General features: G+C 41.6%; 1 protein-coding gene across 2 annotated transcripts in view; it reads left to right on the plus strand.

Moving 5' to 3' along the window:
* LOC143767588 (uncharacterized) overlaps positions 1 to 19,709 on the plus strand; it is a 32,711-nt gene extending 13,002 nt beyond the window's left edge. The window contains exon 5 of one of the 2 annotated variants that reach the window (XM_077255999.1): positions 16,695 to 19,709. In XM_077255999.1, the coding sequence (XP_077112114.1) occupies positions 16,695 to 19,390 (2,696 nt within the window). In that variant the 3' untranslated portion in view covers positions 19,391 to 19,709. The remainder of the gene's footprint in view (positions 1 to 16,694) is intronic. The other variant, XM_077256000.1, reaches the window with a different exon arrangement.
* The last annotated feature ends 3,676 nt before the right edge of the window (positions 19,710 to 23,385 follow it).

A 23,385-nucleotide genomic window follows, 5' to 3' on the forward strand; every position in this document is an offset into this window, starting at 1 on the left:
AGGTGACGGTCACAAGGGAGCATTCTCTGCGTCTGGAGAAGAGAAGGTTTTTCCACCAACATAGAAGAGGATTCTTTACTGTTAGGGTAGTGAGAATCTGGAATTCTTTGCCTGATGTGGTGGTGATGGCGAGCTCAGTTGAGGGGTTCAAGAGAGGCCTGGATGTCTTCCTCGATCGTAACAATATTGTATCTTAAAGTTATTAGGTTCTTTAGCCCCTTTCTGACATCTGACGTACTATCCCGTCGAGGTGGGGTGGGCCCGTATGACCACCGACGGGATAGTACGTCATATTCGATCGGCCGCGCTCACGGGGGGAGCGCGGCCGATCGCGGCCGGGTGTCAGCTGACTATCGCAGCTGACATCCGGCACTATGTGCCTGGAGCGGTCACGGACCGCCCCCGGCACATTAACCCCCGGATCAAACATGATCGCAGTGTTCCGGGGGTATAGGGAAGCATCGCGCAAGGCTGGGAAGCCTCCAGGATCTGTGCACGTCAGATCGCCGATCTGACACAGTGCACAGCAAAGTGTCAGATCGGCGATCTTACACTATAACATGATGCCCCCCCTGGGGCAATGTTGTAGTGTAAAAAAAAAAAAATCACATGTGTAAAAAAAAATAAAAAAAATATATATTGTTCCCATAAATACATTTCTTTATCTAAATAAAAAAAAAAAAACAATAAAAGTACACATATTTAGTATCGCCGATTCCGTAACGACCCGACCTATAAAACTGTCCCACTAGTTAACCCCTTCAGTGAACACCGCAAAAAAAAAAACGAGGCAAAAAACGCTTTATTATCATACCGCCAAACAAAAAGTGGAATAACACGCGATCATATGACGGATATAAATAACCATGGTATCGCTGAAAACGTCATCTTGTCCCGCAAAAAACGAGCTGCCACACAGCATCATCAAAGAAAAAATAAAGTTATAGTCCTCAGATTAAAGCGATGCAAAAATAATAATTTTTTCAATAAAATAGTTTTTATCGTATAAAAGCGCCAAAACATTAAAAAAATGATATAAATGAGGTATCGCTGTAATCGTACTGACCCGAAGAATAAAACTGCTTTATCCATTTTACCAAACGCGGAACGGTATAAACGCCTCCCCCAAAAGAAATTCATGAATAGCTGGTTTTTGGTCATTCTGCCTCACAAAAATCGGAATAAAAAGCGATCAAAAAATGTCACGTGCCCGAAAATGTTACCAATAAAAACGTCAACTCGTCCCGCAAAAAACAAGACCTCACATGACTCTGAACCAAAATATGGAAAAATTATAGCTCTCAAAATGTGGTAATGCAAAAAAATTTTTTTGCAATAAGAAGCGTCTTTCAGTGTGTGATGGCTGCCAATCATAAAAATCCGCTAAAAAACCCGCTATAAAAGTAAATCAAACCCCCCTTCATCACCCCCTTAGTTAGCGAAAAATTAAAAAACTAAAAAAAATTATTTCTATTTTCCCATTAGGGCTAGGGTTAGGGCTAGGGTTAGGGCAAGGGTTAGGGTTGGGGCTAGGGTTAAGGCTACAGTTAGGGTTGGGGCTACAGTTAGGGTTAGGGTTTGGATTACATTTACGGTTGGGATTAGGGTTAGGGGTGTGTCAGGGTTAGGGGTGTGGTTAGGGTTACCGTTGGGATTAGGGTTAGGAATGTGTTTGGATTAGGGTTTTAGTTATAATTGGGGGTTTCCACTGTTTAGGCATTTCAGGGGCTCTCCAAACGCGACATGGCGTCCGATCTCAATTCCAGCCAATTATGCGTTGAAAAAGTAAAACAGTGTTCCATCCATTCTGAGCTCTCCCGTGCGCCCAAACAGGGGTTTACCCCAACATATGGGGCATCAACGTACTCAGGACACATTGGACAACAACTTTTGGGGTCCAATTTCTCCTGTTACCCTTGGGAAAATACAAAACTGGGGGCTAAAAATTTTTGTGGAAAAAAAAGATTTTTTATTTTCACGGCTCTGCGTTATAAACTGTAGTGAAACACTTGGGGATTCAAAGTTCTCACAACACATCTAGATAAGTTCCTTGGGGGGGTCTAGTTTCCAATATGGGGTCACTTGTGGGGGGTTTCTACTGTTTAGGTATTTTAGGGGTTCTGCAAACGCAATGTGACGCCTGCAGACCAATCCATCTAAGTCTGCATTCCAAATGGCGCTCCATCCCTTCTGAGCTCTGCCATGTGCTCAAACGGTGTTTCCCCCCCCCCCCCCCCACATATGGGGTATCAGCGTACTCAGGACAAATTGCACAACAACTTTTGGGGTCTAATTTCAACTGTTACCCTTAAAAAAATACAAAACTGGGGGCTAAAAAATAATTTTTGTGGAAAAAAAAAAGATTTTTTTATTCTCACGGCTCTGCGTTATATCTGTAGTGAACACTTGGGGGATCAAAGCTCTCACAACACATCTAGATGAGTTCCTTAGGGAGCCTACTTTCCAAAATGGTGTCACTTGTGGGGGGTTTCAATGTTTAGGCACATCAGTGGCTCTCCAAACGCAACATGGCGTCCCATCTCAATTCCTGTCAATTTTGCATTGAAAAGTCAAACAGCGCTCCTTCCCTTCCGAGCTCTCCCATGTGCCCAAACAGTGGTTTACCCCCACATATGGGGTATCCGCGTACTCAGGACAAATTGAACAACAACTTTTCGGGTCCAATTTCTTCTCTTACCCTTGGGAAAATAAAAAATTGGGGGCGAAAAGATCATTTTTGTGAAAAAATATGATTTTTTTATTTTACGGCTCTGCATTATAAACTTCTGTGAATCACTTAAAGGGTCAAAGTGCTCACCACACATCTAGATAAGTTCCTTAGGGGGTCTACTTTCCCATATGGTGTCACTTGTGGGGGGGTTTCAATGTTTAGGCACATCAGGGGCTCTCCAAACGCAACATGGCGTCCCATCTCAATTCCTGTCAATTTTGCATTGAAAAGTCAAATGGCACTCCTTCCCTTCCGAGCTCTGCCATGCGCCCAAACAGTGGTTTACCCCCACATATGGGGTATCAGCTTACTCAGGACAAATTGTACAACAAGTTTTGGTGTCCATTTTCTCCTGTTACCCTTGGTAAAATAAAACAAATTGGAGCTGAAGTAAATTTTTTGTGAAAAAAAGTTAAATGTTCATTTTTATTTAAACATTACAAAAATTCCTGTGAAACACCTGAAGGGTTAATAAACTTCTTGAATGTGGTTTTGAGAACCTTGAGGGGTGCAGTTTTTAGAATGGTGTCACACTTGGGTATTTTCTATCATATAGACCCCTCAAAATGACTTCAAATGAGATGTGGTCCCTAAAAAAAAATGGTGTTGTAAAAATGAGAAATTGCTGGTCAACTTTTTTGCTGATGTAAAGTAGACATGTGGGAAATGTTACTTATTAAGTATTTTGTGTGACATATCTCTGTGATTTAATTGCATAAAAATTCAAAGTTGGAAAATTGCGAAAATTTTCAAAATTTTCGCCAATTTTTATTTTTTTTTCACAAATAAACGCAGGTAATATCAAAGAAATTTTGCCACTATCATGAAGTACAATATGTCATGAGAAAACAATATCAGAATCATCAGGATCCGTTGAAGCGTTCCAGAGTTATAACCTCATAAAGGCACAGTGGTCAGAATTGTGAAAATTGGCCTGGTCATTAACGTGCAAACCACCCTTGGGGGTAAAGGGCATAGATATGGAGATTTATTCAGACGGAATATAGGCTGAACTGGGTGGAAAAATGTATTTTTTTGGCCTTGCTAACTATGTTACTATGTTACTAAGTTCCTATGTCAAGTATGCCACTACACAATAAAATTCACATACCAGGTAACAGTAGATTAGTTCCAAAAAGGGGGCACTTGTTGGGCATTGCCACTGTATAGGCACATCTAGATACATTCCTTGTGGGGTCTAGTTTCCAAAATGAGGTCACTTGTGTTTTGGTTTTTTTTTTTACTGTTTTAGGCACATCAGGGGCTCTGTAAATAACACCCTCAGACCATTCCATCAAAGTCTGCATTCCGAAACGTCACTACTTCTCTTCCGAGCCCTGACAGGGTACTCAAGATAAATTGGATAACAACTTTTGGGGTCCAATTCTCCTGTTACCCTTGGGAAAATAAAAAATTGAGAACTAAAAGATCATTTTTGTGGAAAAAAAATTAGGACTTTTTATTTTCACAGCCCGGCGTTATAAAATTTAGTGAAACCCTTGGGGGTTCAAAGTTCTCACCACACATCTAGATAAGTTCCGTGGTAGCTCTAGTTTCCACAATGGTGTCACTTGTTGGGGGTTTCCACTGTTTAGACACATCGGGGGCTCTCCAAACGCGACATGGTGTCCGCTAATCCATCAAATTTTACATTCAAAAAGTGAAATGGCTCTCCTTCCCTTCCGAGCCCCACAGTGTGCCCAAAGAGTAGATTTCCCCCATATATGGGGTATCAGCATGCGCAGGAGAAATTGCATAATAAAATGTATGGTCCATTTTCTCCTTTTACCCTTGCAAAAGTAAAAAAAAAAAAATTAGGTCTAATGGTAAATTGTTGTGAAAGAAAAGTAAATGTTTTTTTCCTTCCACATTCCGAAAATTCCTGTGAAGCACCTGAAAGGTTAATCAACTTCTTGAATGTGGTTTTGAGTACGTTGAGGGGTGCAGTTTTAGAATGGTGTCATTTTTGGATATATTCTGTCACATAGACATGGAATCCAAACTCAATTCAAGCCAATTTTGCGTTTAAAAACTCAAACGGTGCTCCTTCTCTTCCAAGATCCTTCTCTGCCATGCGTCTAAACAGTGGTTTTTCCCCATATATTCAGTATTGGCATATTTAGGAGAAATGGCATTATAAATTTTGGGGTTAATTTTTTCCTGTTACCCTTGTGAAATTAACAAAAAAATAGTCTTAAGTTACATTTTAGTGAAAAAAGATAAATGTTCATTTTTTTTCCTTCCACATTCCATTAACTCCTGTGAAGCACCCAAAGGGTTAATAAACTTCTTGAATGAGGCTTTGATCAGCTTGAGGGGTGTAGTTTTTATAATGGTGTCACTTTTGGGTATTTTCTTCCATATAGACCCCTCAAAGTGTCTTCAAATGTGAGGTGATCCCTAAAAAAAAAAAAAAAAAACGGTTTTGTAAATTTGGTTGTAAAAATTAGAAATCGCTGTTCAATTTATAACTTATAACTTACTAATAAAAAAAAAATTGTTTCCAAAATTGTGCTGATGTAAAGTAGACATGTGGGAACTAGTGTTGAGCATTCCGATACCGCAAGTATCGGGTGTCGGCCAATACTTGCGGTATCGGAATTCCGATACCGAGATCCGATACTTTTGTGGTATCGGATCCATATTACTGTGTAAAATAAAGAAGTAAAATAAAAAATATTGATATACTCACCTCTCCGGAGGCCCCTGGACATCACCGCTGGTAACCGGCAGCCTTCTTTGCTTAAAATGAGCGCGTTTAGGGCCTTCCAAGACGTCACGGCTTCTGATTGGTCGCGTGCCGCTTATGTGACCGCCACGCGACCAATCACAAACCGTGACGTCATTCTCAGGCCCTAAACTCCTCATTCTAGGAATTTAGGACCCGAGAATGACGTCACGGCTTGTGATTAGTCGCGTGGCGGTCACATGAGCGGCACGCGACCAATCAGAAGCCGTGACGTCATGGAAGGCCCTAAACGCGCTCATTTTAAGCAAAGAAGGCTGCCGGTTACCAGCGGTGATGTCCAGGGGCCTCCGGAGAGGTGAGTATATCAATATTTTTTATTTTAATTCTTTATTTTACACATTAATATGGATCCCAGGGCCTGAAGGAGAGTTTCCTCTCCTTCAGACCCTGGGAACCATCAGGATACCTTCCGATACTTGGTGTCCCATTGACTTGTATGTTGTGAATTCCGTTCTTGGACTCCCTCCTGTGGTCATGAATGGTACTTCAGTGAGTTCTGTCCTTGGACTCCCTCTGGTGGCTTTGAGGTGAACTGCTGGTCCTTGAGGTTGGCTTTCTCAGCTGCCCTCGTTTATTGCTATGCTGGCTTCTCTATTTAACTCCACTCAGATCGTTACTTCATGCCAGCTGTCAATGTCTCAGTATTGGTTCAGATCTCTCTTGGATTTCTCTGATGACCTGACTACTCCAGCAGAAGCTAAGTCCCTGCTAGTTGATTTGTTGTTCATTGCTTTCTGAATATATTTCGCAGTACATGCTAAGTTCAGTCCAGCTTGCTATCATGATATTTCCTTGCTAGCTGGAAGCTCTGGGGGTGCAGAGTTGCACCTCCACACCGTGAGTTGGTGTGGAGGCCTTTTTGCACACTCTGCGTGGTTTTTGTAGTTTTTTGTGCTGACCGCATAGTTCCCTTTTCTATCCTCTGACTATTTAGTGAAGACTGGCCTCCTTTGCTAAAACCTGTTTCATTGCTGTGTTTGTGATTTTCCTCTTAACTCACAGTCAATATTTGTGGGGGGGCTGCCTTTTCCTTTGGGGAATTTCTCTGAGGCAAGGTAAGGCTTTACTTTCTATCTTTAGGGGTAGTTAGCTCTTAGGCTGTGAAGAGACGTCTAGGGAGAGTTAGGTACGCTCCACGGCTATTTCTAGTGTGTGTGATAGGATTAGGATTTGCGGTCAGCAGAGTTCCCACTTCCCCAGGGCTTGTCCCGATTACTAGTTTAACCATCAGGTCATTCCGGGTGCTCCTAACCACCAGGTCCATAACAGTACAGCTGGCCTACAAAGTGTTAATGCATCTCAAAAGAGGGATAAGAGAAGTTCTGAGACCATTTTTTTTTTCTCTGCAGTGTGTTTTGTCTTTCTTTTCCCCTTAACCTCTGGGTGGTTCAGGACTCAGGTGTAGATATGGATATTCAAGGTCTGTCCTCTTGTGTGGATCAACTCACTGCAAGGGTACAAAGCATTCAAGATTATGTAGTTCAGAATCCGATGTTAGAGCCTAGAATTCCAATTCCTGATTTGTTTTCTGGGGATAGATCTAAGTTTCTGAATTTCAAAAATAATTGTAGACTGTTTCTTGCCTTGAAACCCCGCTCCTCTGGAGACCCCATTCAGCAAGTAAAAATCATTATTTCTTTGTTACGTGGCGACCCTCAAGACTGGGCATTCTCCCTTGCGCCAGGAGATCCTGCATTGCTTAATGTAGATGCATTTTTTCTGGCGCTTGGATTGCTTTATGACGAACCTAATTCAGTGGAACAGGCAGAGAAAATCTTGCTGGCTTTGTGTCAGGGTCAGGATGAAGCGGAGGTATATTGCCAGAAACCTGTTTCATTCCTGTGTTTGTGACTTTCCTCTTAACTCACAGTCAATATTTGTGGGGGGGCTGCCTTTTCCTTTGGGGAATTTCTCTGAGGCAAGGTAAGGCTTTACTTTCTATCTTTAGGGGTAGTTAGCTCTTAGGCTGTGAAGAGGCGTCTAGGGAGAGTTAGGTACACTCCACAGCTATTTCTAGTGTGTGATAGGAATAGGATTTGCGGTCAGCAGAGTTCCCACTTCCCCAGAGCTTGTCCCGATTACTAGTTTAACCATCAGGTCATTCCGGGTGCTCCTAACCACCAGGTCCATAACACTTGTATTGGTATCGGGTATCGGTATCGGCGATATCCGATACTTTTCGGGTATCGGCCGATACTATCCGATACCGATACTTTCAAGTATCGGACGGTATCGCTCAACACTAGTGGGAACTGTTATTTATTAACTATTTTGTATGACATATTTCTCTGTTTTACCCTAATAACCCCCAAGGGTGGTTTTCATGTTAATAACCAGACCAATTTTTACAATTCTGACCACTGTCCCTTTGAGGTTCTAACTCTGGAAAGCTTCAACGGATCCTGGTGATTCTGACACTGTTTTCTCGTGACATATTGTACTTCATGATATTGGTAAAATTTCTTTGATATGACGTGCGTTTATTTGTGGAAAAAAAGGAAATTTGGTGAAAATTTCTCAATTTTCTTTGGTCTACAGAGTCATCTGAGGTCTTCTTTTTTGCGAAATGAGTTGATATTTTTATTAGTACCATTTTTGGGCACATGACATTTTTGGATCACTTTTTATTCCGATTTTTGACAGGGTAGAATGAACAAAAAACAGCAAATCATGACTTTCTTTTGGGAGGGGCGTTTATACCATTCCGCATGTGGTAAAATTGATAAAGCAGTTTTATTCTTCGGGTCAGTACGATTATAGCAACACCTCATTTATATTTTTTTTATGTTTTGGCACTTTTATACAATAAAAAACATTTTATATAAAAATAATTATTTTGCATGGCTTTTTTTCTGAGAGCTATAACTTTTTTTATTTTTCCGGTGATGGAGCTGTATGGTGGCTTGCTTTTTGCGGGACAAGATGATGTTTTCAGCGGTACCATGTTTATTTATATCCGTCTTTTTGATTGCGTGTTATTCCACTTTTTGTTCGGTGGTATAATGATAAAGCATTGTTTTTTGGTTTTATTTTTATGGTGTTCACTAAAGCGGTTAACTAGTGGAATAGTTTTATAGGACGGGTCATTCCGGATGCCCAATATGTGTACTTTTATTGTTTAGATTTTTTTTTCATTCAAACATTTATTGATAGAATTAATATTGATTTTTTTTAATTATTATTTTACAATTATTTAACCCCTTAACGACCGCCGATACGCCTTTTAACGGCGGCCGCTAAGGTTACTTAAACCACAGCGCCATTAATTAATGGCGCTGTGGAAAAAGTGAATAGCACCCCCCAGAGTCGGATTTTCTCGGGGTCTCGGTTACCGGGGGTAGCCGAGACCCCAGAGAACATGATTCGTGGTTTTTTTACCGACCCCCGAGTTGCGATCGCCGGTAATTAACCGTTTACCGGCGATCGCAAAAAAAAAGCGATGTGCCATTTAATTTCTCTGTCCTCCGATGTGATCGCACATCAGAGGACAGAGAAATAGGTTCCCCGATAGCCCCCCGATGCTCACCTGTCTCCCCTGGTGCTCCTCGTGGCTCCCAATGAGCGCCGCCGGCCGGCACCCGGGAGATCTTTGGGGTCTCGGTTGCCGGGGGTAGCCGAGACCCCAAAGAACATGATCGGGGTCGGTTTTTACCGACCCCTGTTTTGCGATCGCCGGTAATTAACTGTTTACCGGCTACCACAAAAAAAAGCGATGTGTAATTCTCTGTCCTCTGATGTGATCGCACATGAGAGGACAGAGAAATAGGGGGATTCGGGGACCCTATCATACTTACCGGTGTCCCTGGGTCCTCTTGTGTCCTCTTCTGGCCACCTTCTGTAAGAAAATGGCGGGCGCATGCGCAGTGCGCCCGCCATGATCTGCCGGCCGGCAGCTAGAGGAGTTGGGGCTAAATTTAGGGTTAGGGCTAGGGTTAGGGTTGGGGCTAAATTTAGGGTTAGGGCTATGGTTAGGGTTGGGGCTAAAGTTAGGGCTAGAGTTAGAGTTGGGGCTAAATTTAGGGTTAGGGTTGGGACTAAAGTTAGGGTTAGGGTTAAAGTTAGGGCTAGGGTTGGGGCTAAAGTTAGGACTAGGGTTGCGGCTAAAGTTAGGGTTAGAGTTGGGATTAGGGTTTGGATTAGGGTTGGCATTAGGGTTAGCTTTGGGATTAGGGTTAGCTTTGGGATTAGGGTTAAGGTTGGGATTAGGGGTGTATTGGGATTAGGGTTAGGTTTGAGGTTAGGGTTGAGATTAGGATTAGGGGTGTGTTGGATTAAGGGTTCTGATTAGGGTTATGGTTGTTTTGGGGTTAGGGTTGCGATTATCCTTAGGGTTGTGATTAGGATTATAGATCGGGTTGGCATTAGGGTTAGGGGTGTGTTGGGGTTAGGGTTGGAGTTAGATTTGGGGGGTTACCACTGTTTAGGTACATCAGGGGGTCTCTAAACGCAACAGCCAATTTTGCGCTCAAAAAGTCAAATGGTGCTCCCTCACTTCCGAGCTCTGCTGTGCACCCAAACAGTGGTTTACCCCCACATATGGGGCATCAGTGTACTCGGGATAAATTGGACAACAACTTTTGGGGTCCAATTTCTCCTGTTACCCTTGTGAAAATAAAAACTTGGGGGCTAAAAAATCTTTTTTGTGGGAAAAAAATATTTTTTATTTTCACAACTCTGCATTATAAACTTCTGTGAAGCACTTGGGCATTCAAAGTTCTCACCACACATCTAGATAAGTTCCTTGGGGGCTCTAGTTTCCAAAATGGGGTCACTTGTGGGGGGTTTCTACTGTTTAGGTACATCAGGGTCTCTGCAAACGCAACATAATGCCCGCAGACCATTCTATCAAAGTCTGCATTCCAAAATGGCGTTCCTTCCCTTTCGAGCTCTGCCATGCGCTCAAACAGTGGTCCCCCCCACACAAGGGGTATCAGTGTACTCAGGACAAATTGGACAACAACTTTTGGGGTCCAATTTCTCTTGTTACCCTTGTCAAAATAAAAATTTGGGGGCTTAAAAATCTTTTTTGTGGAAAAAAATTTATTTTTATTTTCACGACTCTGCATTATAAACTTCTGTGAAGCACTTGGGCATTCAAAGTTCTCACCACACATCTAGATAAGTTCCTTGGAGGAAGGGGGGGGGGGAGGAATAAATCCAAAAGATAACCATTAAGTCTACAATAAAATTGCTTTATTTAGTGTAAGGCAAGGAGACAGTGGTGACAACAGAATCACCCAACATAAGATAAAATACAAAAGGACACTGGGGAGTGGACCCGCTGGCTCATAATAGTACAAATTATAACAAATGACAAATATCACAGACAGCTATTGTGACCAAAACAAAAGGGGACATAGAATGTACTTGTAAAGTTATACAGATGAAAATACTACCACATCCTGCTACAAACAGTGCAAAGATAAGCTAGTGATATAACATAACATAGCAGATATAAATAATAAAAGACCGATACAAGAAAAAAAATACATCACCCCAAATGTAAGGTAGTACTGGCAGGTACACGATCCCAGCGTCCGCCCCAACGCGCTTTTCGGAACACCTTCGTCAGGGGGCGCATAGTGAAACATACCAAACAAGGACTATAAAAAGGCCGCACACAGGAAGTGTCCCAGCGCTACCTAGCAACCACCCGCACAACAAGGGGAAAATCGGCAAACAGGTTGTGCGAGCCGATACACGTGGGGCCCCACGTGATCCGCCCGCAACAAACACAGAAATGCCACCCCCAAGGAAAATTAGGTGGGCACACACCCGAAGCCAAGACTACCATAACTGGTAAGGGCAAAAAGAGAAATCCAATAATGAGGATATATATTAGCGGATCATAATTGCACAGAAATTCCAACACACGGAAACATAGTAATAACATGAGAAGATGTTAAAATTCAAACATTAGAACACTATGCAGTAAAGACAAATAAACATACAGATGAGACACATACAAAAAAACGCATATGTGATACTGAAGCACTAGTATAGCGCTGTTCATATATAAAGATACCACAACTGTATATAAGACATGCAAATATAAGTAATCATTAGTAATATAATAAAAAATATATACACATATATACAGCATGTTACGTATATAGAAAAAAGATTTATTAGAAACAGCACACTGAACTATCATAGCGATTCCTTGCATATATCACACACAAACGATGTCCAAAAGATGACCATGGAAAACTGTTTTATTTCTTCAGTCTTGTGCCGCTCGGTAGAGGGGAATTCCATAGATGTGGCCAAAAGTGAATGCGAGAATAATATATCTAAAAGAATATAAAAAATGGTTAAAAGAGTCGGGCGTGAGTCCCCTGTCATATGAGAACCACACAGTCCGAGTATCACAAAAACGGGGCAAAGCTTAAATTTTCATTAAGTCCAAGGGGATGAGTGGTCCGTAAAATCCAAATCCATTTTGACTCAAAGCGTGCCAGTTTAGTAGACAGCCTACCACCTCTTATTCCAATATCCAAACAATCGATGCCCCTGAGCCTAATTGATTTACCATTACAACCATGGAACTTCCTGAAATGTCTAGGGAGTGTTTTTAATTCAGAGATATCAGAAGTATGATTCGCTGCTGCCTCAATCCCTCGCACGTGTTCACATATTCGGATCTTAAATTGGCGGGATGTAAGTCCCACATAAATTAGGCCACAAGGGCATGTGGCATAATAGATCACGTACCGTGTGCTGCAGGTTATTGCTTTCTTAATATTGAAAGTTTTTCCACCACTCGAATTGGAAAACACATTAACACGGTCAACATTGGAACACGCCACACAGTGGCCACAAGGAAAAGAACCACAGCGTGGAGAGGTATTATCCAAAAAAAGTGGCCCTGGGTATCCCTTCGTAGTGGCTCCTTGCCAGGTGATCTTTAAGGTTCCTAGCACATCTAAAAGAAATAAGGGGACGTTCTGGTAAAATTTTTGAGATTACTTTATCCACCTTAAGGATGGGCCACGATTTCGACAATGCCTCACGGATTCTAGATGCCTGAGAATTAAAGTTGGTCACAAACCGCAACTGCCTATCAGACTGCTCAGATTTATTAGAAGTCTGATTATAGATCAAAGATTCCTGAGAGTTTGTTCTAGGTCTATTGTAGGCCCTCTTAATAGACCGCTTGCTATAGCCCCGGTTGAGGAATCTGGTCTGCAGTTCTTTAGCCTGTCTCTCAAAATCTGACTCAGTTGAGCAGATCCTCCGTAAACGAAGGAACTGCCCAACTGGTACAGCTCTAATAGTTCCTTGGGGGGTCTAGTTTCCAAAATGGGGTCACTTGTGGGGGGTTTCTACTGTTTAGGTACATTGAGGGCTCTGCAAACGCAACATAACGCCCGCAGACCATTCTATCAAAGTCTGCATTCTAAAACGGCGCACCTTCCCTTCCGAGCACTGACGTGCACGCAAACAGTGGTCCCCACCACACATGGGGTATCAGTGTACTCAGGACAAATTGGATAACAACTTTTGGGGTCCAATTTCTCTTGTTACCCTTGTCAAAATAAAAATTTGGGGGCTTAATCTTTTTTGTGGAAAAAAAATTTATTTTTATTTTCACGACTCTGCATTATTAACTTCTGTGAAGCACTTGGGCATTCAAAGTTCTCACCACACATCTAGATAAGTTCCTTGGGGGGTCTAGTTTCCAAAATGGGGTCACTTGTGGGGGGGTTTCTACTGTTTAGGTACATCGGGGGCTCTGCAAACGCAACATAACGCCCGCAGACCATTCTATCAAAGTCTGCATTCCAAAACGGCGCTCCTTCCCTTCCGAGCTCTGCCATGCGCCCAAACAGTGGTTTACCCCAACATATGGGGTATCAGCCTACTCAGCATAAGTTGCACAATAAATTTTGGGCTCCAATTTCTCCTGTTACCCTTGAGAAAATAAAAAATTGCAGGCTAAAAAATAATTTTTGAGGAAAAAAAAAAGGATTTTTTATTTTCACGGCTCTACTTTATAAATTTCTGTGAAGCACTTGGGGGTTTAAAGTGCTCACCACACATCTAGATAAGTTCCTTAAGTGGTCTAGTTTCCAAAATGGGGTCACTTGTGGGGGTTTCTACTGTTTAGGCACATCAGGGGCTCTCCAAACGCGACATGGTATCCAATCTCAATTCCAGCCAGTTCTACATTGAAAAAGTAAAACGGCACTCCTTCTCTTCCAAGCTCTGCGGTGCGCCCAAACAGTGGTTTACCCCCACATATGGGGTATCGACGTACTCAAGAGAAATTGCACAACAACTTTTGTGGTCTAATTTCTCCTGTTACCCTTGTGAAAATAAAAATTTGGGGGCAAAAAGATCATTTTTGTAGAAAAAATGTGATTTTTTATTTTCACGGCTCTACGTTATAAACTTCTGAGAAGCACCTGGGGGTCTAAAGTGCTCACCACACATCTAGTTAAGTTCCTTAAGGGGTCTAGTTTCCAAAATGGGGTCACTTATGGGGGGTTTCCACTGTTTAGGCACATCAGGGGCTCTCTAAACGTGACATGGCATCCGATCTCAAGTCCAGCCAATTCTGCATTGAAAAAGTCAAACGGCACTCCTTCTCTTCCAAGCTCTGCGGTGCGCCCAAACAGTGGTTTACCCCCACATATGGGGTATCGGCGTATTCAAGAGAAATTGCACAACAACATTTATGGTTACATTTCTGTTTTTACACTTGCGAAAATAAAAAAAAATGGTTCTGAAGTAAAATGTTTGCAAAAAAAAATTAAATGTTCATTTTTGCCTTCCACATTGTTTCAGTTCCTGTGAAGCACGTAAAGGGTTAATAAACTTCTTGAATGTGGTTTAGAGCACCTTGAAGGGTGCAGTTTTTAGAATGGTGTCACACTTGGTTATTTTCTATCATATAGACCCCTCAAAATGACTTCAAATGTGATGTGGTCCCTAAAAAAAAAAATGGTGTTGTAAAAATGAGAAATTGCTGGTCAAATTTTAACCCTTATAACTCCCTAACAAAATAAATTTTGTTTCCAAAATTGTGCTGATGTAAAGTAGACATGTGGGAAATGTTATTTATTAATTATTTTTTGTGACATATCTCTCTGATTTAAGGGCATAAAAATACAAAGTTTGAAAATTGCAAAATTTTAACATTTTTTGCCATATTTCTGTTTTTTTCATAAATAATTGCAAGTAGTAGCGAAGAAATGTTACCACTAACATGAAGTACAATATGTCACGAAAAAACATTCTCAGAATCAGCAGGATCCGTTGAAGCGTTCCAGAGTTATACCCTCATAAAGTGACAGTGGTCAGAATTGTAAAAATTGGCCTGGTCATTAAGTACCAAATTGGCTCTGTCACTAAGGGGTTAAAAAAAATTTTTTATTTCATTCTTACTTTTACACTGTGTCCCACTATGGGACAATCATATTGTACAGGCTGATCGCTTCCATAGCATGCAGATCTGCATGCTATAGAAGCTGTAAGCGCTGCATGTATTTTGCACTGACATGAGACTTCCTGATCATCACTGCAAATGACAGGAAGTCTCTCAGCTCTTGCCATAAAAGCGTCTTTCACACGTCGTAATATTTCCAGTACCGGAGATGTCAGTGTCTGTACTTGCGGCAAACGTGTGGCATGCGTGTACCGCATCAGTTCCACAGAGACGGACGCCAGGGAAGAAGCGTTACAGTAAGAGCTTTTCACCGGCGCCGGGTTCTGAACACGGCTCTCATTCTCCCCTGCTCTGCCGGCAATCGGAATAAACAGGGAGAATCATTTACCCCTGCTTGTGCCGATTGCCGACAGAGCAGGGGAGAATGAGAGCCGTGTTCAGCACCCAGGGCCAGGGAGCAGCGCTTACTGTAACGCTTCTTCCCCGGCACCGATGCGTGTCACATGGATGACATCCATGTGTGTTATGCATATGCATGTGTGCTGGATGTTTTGTGGCCCGTGCTGACATTAAAAAAAGGACATATCTGTGTGTTTTGCCCACGGACACACGGTCCGTGGAAACACACGGTCCGTGGAAACACACTGTCCATGGAAACACACTGACGTGCACAAACCCATTCACTTGAATAAGCAAAGAGTGCTCTGTTCCTCCTCAGTCTCTCCGCATGGCTGCCCAATGGTATAAAATTGTGACACACTCATGGTGTCAATATGATCACTGCACCCCTAGATAAATTCATAAATGAGGGTCACTTATGTTTTTTTTTTGCTGTTTTGGCACCTCATGGGCTCTCCCAGTGGGTCATGGCACCTGCAAACCAGAACAGTAAAATCTGGCGCTCCTTCCCTTCCGAGCTCTGCCATGCGCCCAAACAGTGGTTTACCCCCACATATGGGGTATTAGCGTAATCAGGACAATTTGCACAATAACTTTTAGGGTCCAATTTCTCCTGTTACTCTTGGGAAAATTAAAAAAAAATGGATCTGAAGTAATTTTTTAGGCGCACCCTCAAAACATTTGTTCAGAGCTGCCTATTACATTACCTAATAAGTAATTTTACGTGTAAGGGCTCATGGGTAGCCCAATTCACTATCTCCATCTATCCCCCACCCCCTGAAGATGGCTGGACCATCATTATAAATACATCATTGCAAATAAGCTCCTGTACTTTGTATCTCCCCCACCTCGTTGTAGATTGTAATCTCTTACAAGTAGGGTCATCTTATTGTGCTTTAACTATTGTATTGTTAACGCTGTTACCTATGACTTGCGTTTAAAACTGTTAAAATGTAAAGCGCTGCGGAATATGTTGGCGCTTTATAAATAAATATTATTATTATTATTATTACTGCAAGACTCAGAAGTGAGAGTGGATTTTGCTGGATTGGTTTAAGGAAACCTTGTTGCTTTTAACAGCCTTTGAACCATTAATAGTGTGGAGGCCTCTCTTTTTCCATTGACAGATGATTGACCTGAGTGTGGACTTTTTTTGGGAGATGAGAATTGGTGTTATTTTCACCTAAATAACATTGGTTTCTTTTTATTCAATATTTGGGATGCCTAGTGAACAAACAGTTGGACAACATGCACTACTGTTTCATCCTATAAGGTTTTCTATTAGACTGTGAACTGTCATTGTCTTAGTAAATAAAGGGTTTTTTTTACATAGCTTGCCATTTTTATGGACAGTTTAAGTAGAAATGTTAAAAAATATAAAACTGAATATGTTATTAAAAAGGTAATAATTGTTTTTATCTTAGCAGATGACCGTACCAGGAGATCAGAGGGACAGCTGACATCTTCAGTTTTTAAATGTGATGATCTTGAAATCCTACAAGATACAACTGAAGTGAATGCTATTACTCCAGATATACCATCATCCCTTCACAGCAAAGATCAGTCATCTGATCCTATGAAACAGGTCCCATCTTCTGATTCATTACCGACTACTAAGAAAAATCAAAGCCACAAAAGAGGCATTAAAAAACAAACTGCTCCTAAAGCAAAGAAGTCATTTTCATGTTCAGAATGTGGGAAATATTTTACACGGAAATCACATTTTGTTAACCACCAAAGAGCTCACACAGGGCAGAAGCCTTTTTCTTGCTCAGAATGTGGGAAATGTTTTGACCGGAAAGCACATCTTGTTAGACATCAGAGCGTTCACATAGAGGAGAAGCCTTTTTCCTGTTCAGAATGTGGGAAAAGTTTTATCCAGAAACAGAATCTTACTATACACCAAAGAACCCACACAGGGGTGAAGCCTTTTTCCTGTTCAGAATGTGAGAAATGTTTTAGCCGGAAAGAGCTTCTTCTTATACATCAGAGAACTCACACAGGGGAGAAGCCTTTTTCCTGTTCAGAATGTGGGAAATGTTTTAACCGGAAATCAGTTCTTGATGACCACCAGAGAGTTCATACAGGGGAGAAATCTTTTTCCTGTTCAGAATGTGGGAAATGTTTTAACCAAAAATCAGTTCTTTATAGCCACCAGAGAGCTCATACAGGGGAGAAGCCTTTTTCATGTTCAGAATGTGGAAAGTGTTTTAAATGGAAAACGAGTCTTGATTACCATCAGAGAACTCACACAGGAGAGAAGCCTTTTTCCTGTTCAGAATGTGGGAAATGTTTTAACTGGAAATCACATTTTGTTAACCACCAAAAAATTCACACAGGGGAGAATCCTTTTTCCTGTTCAGAATGTGGGAAATGTTTTAAATGGAAAATAAGTTTTGATTGCCATCAGAGAACTCACACAGGGGAGAAGCCTTTTTCCTGTTCAGAATGTGGGAAATATTTTTCAGAGAAATCACATCTTGTTAACCACCAGAGAACCCACTCAGGGGAGAAGCCTTTTTCCTGTTCAGAATGTGGAAAATGTTTTAACCAGAAAGTGCATCTTGTTAGACATCAGAGCGTTCACACAGGGGAGAAGCCTTTTTCCTGTTCAGAATGTGGGAAATGTTTTAAACAGAAATCACATGTTGTTAACCACCAGATAATTCACACAGGCGAGAAGCCTTTCTACTGTTCAGAATGTGGGAAATGTTTTATCCAGAAACGGAATCTTACTATACACCAAAGAACCCACACAGGGGTGAAGCTTTTTTCCTGTTCAGAATGTGAGAAATGTTTTAGCCGGAAAGAGCATCTACTTAGACATCAGAGAACTCACACAGGGGAAAAGCCTTTTTCCTGTTCAGAATGTGGGAAATGTTTTAACCGGAAATCGGTTCTTGATGACCACCAGAGAGTTCATACAGGGGAGAAATCTTTTTCCTGTTCAGAATGTGGAAAATGTTTTAAATGGAAAACGAGTCTTGATTACCATCAGAGAACTCACACAGGAGAGAAGCCTTTTTCCTGTTCAGAATGTGGGAAATGTTTTAACTGGAAATCACATTTTGTTAACCACCAAAAAATCCACACAGGGGAGAATCCTTTTTCCTGTTCAGAATGTGGGAAATGTTTTAAATGGAAAATAAGTTTTGATTGCCATCAGAGAACTCACACAGGGGAGAAGCCTTTTTCCTGTTCAGAATGTGGGAAATATTTTTCAGAGAAATCACATCTTGTTAACCACCAGAGAACCCACTCAGGGGAGAAGCCTTTTTCCTGTTCAGAATGTGGAAAATGTTTTAACCAGAAAGTGCATCTTGTTAGACATCAGAGCGTTCACACAGGGGAGAAGCCTTTTTCCTGTTCAGAATGTGGGAAATGTTTTAAACAGAAATCACATGTTGTTAACCACCAGATAATTCACACAGGCGAGAAGCCTTTCTACTGTTCAGAATGTGGGAAATGTTTTATCCAGAAACGGAATCTTACTATACACCAAAGAACCCACACAGGGGTGAAGCTTTTTTCCTGTTCAGAATGTGAGAAATATTTTAGCCGGAAAGAGCATCTACTTAGACATCAGAGAACTCACACAGGGGAAAAGCCTTTTTCCTGTTCAGAATGTGGGAAATGTTTTAACCGGAAATCGGTTCTTGATGACCACCAGAGAGTTCATACAGGGGAGAAATCTTTTTCCTGTTCAGAATGTGGGAAATGTTTTAACCAAAAATCGGTTCTTTATAACCACCAGAGAGCTCATACAGGGGAGAAGCCTTTTTCATGTTCAGAATGTGGGAAATGTTTTAAATGGAAAGCGAGTCTTGATTACCATCAGAGAACTCACACAGGGGAGAAGCCTTTTTCTTGTTCAGGATGTGGGAAATGTTTTAGCCGGAAAGAGCTTCTTCTTAGACATCAGAGAACTCACACAGAGGAGAAGCCTTTTTCCTGTTCAGAATGTGGGAAATATTTTTCAGAGAAATCACATCTTGTTAACCACCAGAGAACCCACTCAGGGGAGAAGCCTTTTTCCTGTTCAGAATGTGGGAAATGTTTTAACCAGAAAGCGCATCTTGTTAGACATCAGAGCAGTCATACAGTGGAGAAGACTTTTTAATTTGTTTAATGTGGGAAACCTTCAAAAACAACCTGAAGACCCACCTCTTCCAACAAGCCTACAACCTGCAGTGATCCTCAATCTACAGAACCGCTGCACCACCAGCTCTACCCTCTCCTAGTGTATCCTCACCCATCCCCTGTAGACTGTGAGCCCTCACGGGCAGGGTCCTCCCTCCAACTGTACTTGTTAGTGTCTTGTTTTTGCTCATGTTTATTGTACTTGTCTATATTTGCCCCTTTTTGACATGCCATGGAATAAATGGCGCTATAAAAATGTATAATAATAACTTTATTTGGAAATCAACTGTTAATAAACATCAGAGATGTCATATGGGGGGAAGCCTTTTTTATGTTAAGATTGTTGGAGTCGTTTTAACCAAAATTTTATCTTCTTAAAGCGGTTTCCTCTTGTAATTCCTCATGTTTGCTGAGAAAAGGATAAAACTAAACTTTATTAATTCCAAATGTAAAACTATACCCATAATTCATCCCCTGAAGTTTAGTCAAAAGGTGACTAATAGAAAAATCGTATACCCCACGTTTCAGTATATAGGGTGAGGTGACTTATACATGCTCACTCACCAAGCCTCTTATTTCTACGGGTTTCGGCGTCCTTTCTAAAGGCGATTCATCAGGAGACTTTATTTAATATTGACCTATATTCAAGCGAGACTAGACAAAAAAAGCTAAAATCATGTTATCCGAAACAGAAAACTAGCCATATATGGGCAGATCCCAGACTTCAAACTATACCTCACCTACCTGTTCTGACTAACCTTCAGGGGATGAATTATGGGTACAGTTTAACATTTGGAATTAATAAAGTTTAGTTTTATCCTTTTGTCAGTGAATCTTCTAATCAAGGGATAATTATATACATTTCTTTTTCAGTGAACTCATTCCTTATGTTTGGCCTCATTAAAATAAAACACTCATACTCCACTGGTGTACTGCCTCTATTTTAGTGGTGTCGAGACTCACTGTCCCGGGGCTTATGTGAGTTTGTCACATGACATGAGCCCTGCGCCCAAATAGCGGCAGCTTTACTGTTTCCGCCTTCAAAACATATTGAACATCAACAGGAAGCCATGGCTGCGGCTGGTCTCTGACTGCTTCATGATGCTCGATTTGTCCGAAGGTGGGGACAGTGACACCAATGCTCATTGGGCACAGGGCTCACATGACCTAAAAACCTCTAGAGACCCAAGAATGCAAGTGCTGAAACGGTGCCAGCATGGGAGGTTGTATAAGTGTTTTTATTTTAATAGTACCAAACATGAGGAATGAGAAGGGGTTGTCCAAGTAGTGGACAACCTTTTTAAACATCAATAATCCCAAACAGAGAAAAGTCATTATCATACCTAGAGTGAGAAATTAATTACAGGAAAATCGTATTTTGTTGACCATCAAAAATAACTCAGACGGGAAGAACCTACATATAATATTGACAAATTGTGCAAAAACATAATGTGTGCAGCGTGCGTTCAAGGATGGAATATTATATGGAGTTTTAAAGAATAAATTCAAGGCGAGAATATTATATGGGAGTTTTATGGGATAAACGAACAGAAAATAAACAATCCAAACCATACATTTATCAGTAAAAATAACTCCTGTTTATTAGGTAAATTCTAAAAGAATTGCACCATTTTTCATGATCTCGGGTTGGGTGAGGGCTTATTTTTTGGGTGCCAAGCTGACGTTTTTAACCCCTTTCTGACATCAGACGTACTATCCTGTCAAGGTGACCTGGGCCCGTATGACCATTGATGGGATAGTGTGTCACAAGGGAAGATTGCCTTGCTCAGGCATGTACTACGGAGGACACAGCATGAACATCAATCCAATATCGCGGCCAGCATGTAGCCAGCGGGTAAGGAAAGGGTGAATCAAACACCCGAAAACCACGCCCATATGACCACAAACCTATCCCGCCAAATTCAGGTGACAGGTTCCCTTTAAATGTTAGCTTTCAAATTTAAGCGTTGATTTCTAGTTGGTCAAGAAAGCAGACTTTTGTTTGTGTAAACCTGTAATATAAACTTTTATTGTGCCCTTACCCTTGATCACTAGTGATGTTTATTGATATGCTGGTTATGCATTGTGTTATTGAGCCAGTTTGTTAACTTCGAAAGCAGAGAGGGAAAAACTATGCAAATAGTTTAAATAATCAAGTAATGCTACTTGATCTCATCTCCATTCTTACCCATTATGTAAATACTGACTGAGGGACACTTGTTAAGTCTAAAATAGGTTACATTCCTTTGTATAAAGAGACAGAGAGAGAAACAGGCAGAGAGATTCTGCCAAGACATTCATACATCCCAAACCAAAAGGACCAGAGACAGGACAGCAGCCATTTTACATCATGGCTCAATCACGAGGGTCACGGATCTGTCATTCTATAGGAAACAATGAAGGGGTTTTCAACCTCAGTTGGAAGAATACAGATCTGCTCTTTGACCATCGCTGAACCATGGATACGTTTGGAGAAGCCAGGTTGTGATCCTCGGATCAACTGGCCTTGTAGCTTGTATGGACTCAATGGATGGTCAACTTCCTAGGCTTGTCGCTACCTCCTCTCTGTGCGTGACACAGGTGGGGTAGTGACCCTGAGAGCTCTGAAGTAACAGCTGCTATTAGCTCAGTGAATAAGCGGAAAGGTGAGATGTCGGAAAGGGGTTAAATGGATTGTTTTTACAGAGACAAGTGATAATTAATAATGTATACATATAAATAATTACAAAAATACACAGCTTATAATGTTAAATAGTATATAGGTTCCTTACATAAGTTCCTTAAACAACGCGGATGACGCTGCCGCTCTATATAACACCATAATAGCTGCAGCTTTGGAATCTCTTGCCCCTCTCACACATACCAAAGCTCGCAAAATCAACAGACAGCCCTGGCACACCAGCCTGATCAAAAAACTGAGGCGAGCTTCCAGGGCTGCAGAGCGGAGATGGAAAAGATCTCACTCCAATTAGCACTTTATCGCATTCAAACAGTCCCTCACTACTTTCAAGACCACACTCACCACAGCTAAACAAACCTACTTCTCATCTCTCATATCCTCCCTGTCTCATAACCCTAAACAGTTATTCAACACCTACAACTCTCTCCTCCGTCCCCCAGCACCTCCTCCCTCTCCACTCATCTCAGCTGAAGACTTTGCCTCATTTTTCAAGCAGAAGATTGAGAACATCAGAGACAGTTTTAGTCAACAACCCCCAGAGTCCTTCCTCCCAACTACCCAGCCCTCCACCTCCAAAACCAACTTCTCTACTATTACAGAAGATCGACTCTCCACTCTACTCAAGATCGCATCTCACCACCTGTGCTCTTGACCCGATTCCGTCCCACTTCATCCTAAACCTCGCCACAGTCTTCATCCCAACTCTAACCAATCTCTTCAACTTATCACTAACAACTGGTGTTTTCCCCTCAAGCTTTAACCATGCCTCAATCACATCTGTCCTCAAAAAGCCCTCTCTTGACCCATCCTCTGTATCTAGCTATCGCCCTATATCACTTCTCCCCTATGTCTCAAAACTACTGGGACAACATGTCCATCTTGAACTGTCCTCCCATCTATCTTCCTGCTCCCTTTTCGACCGCTTACAATCTGGCTTCCGGTCACACCATTCCACTGAAACTACCCTAACTAAGGTCACCAATGACTTATTAACCGCCAAGAGCAAGCAACACTACTCTATCCTCCTCCTCCTGGACCTGTCCTCTGCCTTTGACACAGTGGACCATTCCCTATTACTACAGACCCTCTCTTATTGTGAATAAATAGAAAAAGAAATTTGGGCAAAAAAGCCCTAGCCAGCTCACCACTCTCAGCCGCAGGTGCACGGGACCTTGTCCGAACCCGACATGTTGAATCAATGAAGGAAAAAAAAAAAAGGTGTTGTCCCAGCTCCTTTAAACAAATTCTTTTATTGTAGACACATTAAAATTGTAAACAGCTGCTAAATCCTCATT

This window comes from Ranitomeya variabilis, chromosome 4 (assembly GCF_051348905.1).
Source record: "Ranitomeya variabilis isolate aRanVar5 chromosome 4, aRanVar5.hap1, whole genome shotgun sequence".
Taxonomy (NCBI): domain Eukaryota; kingdom Metazoa; phylum Chordata; class Amphibia; order Anura; family Dendrobatidae; genus Ranitomeya; species Ranitomeya variabilis.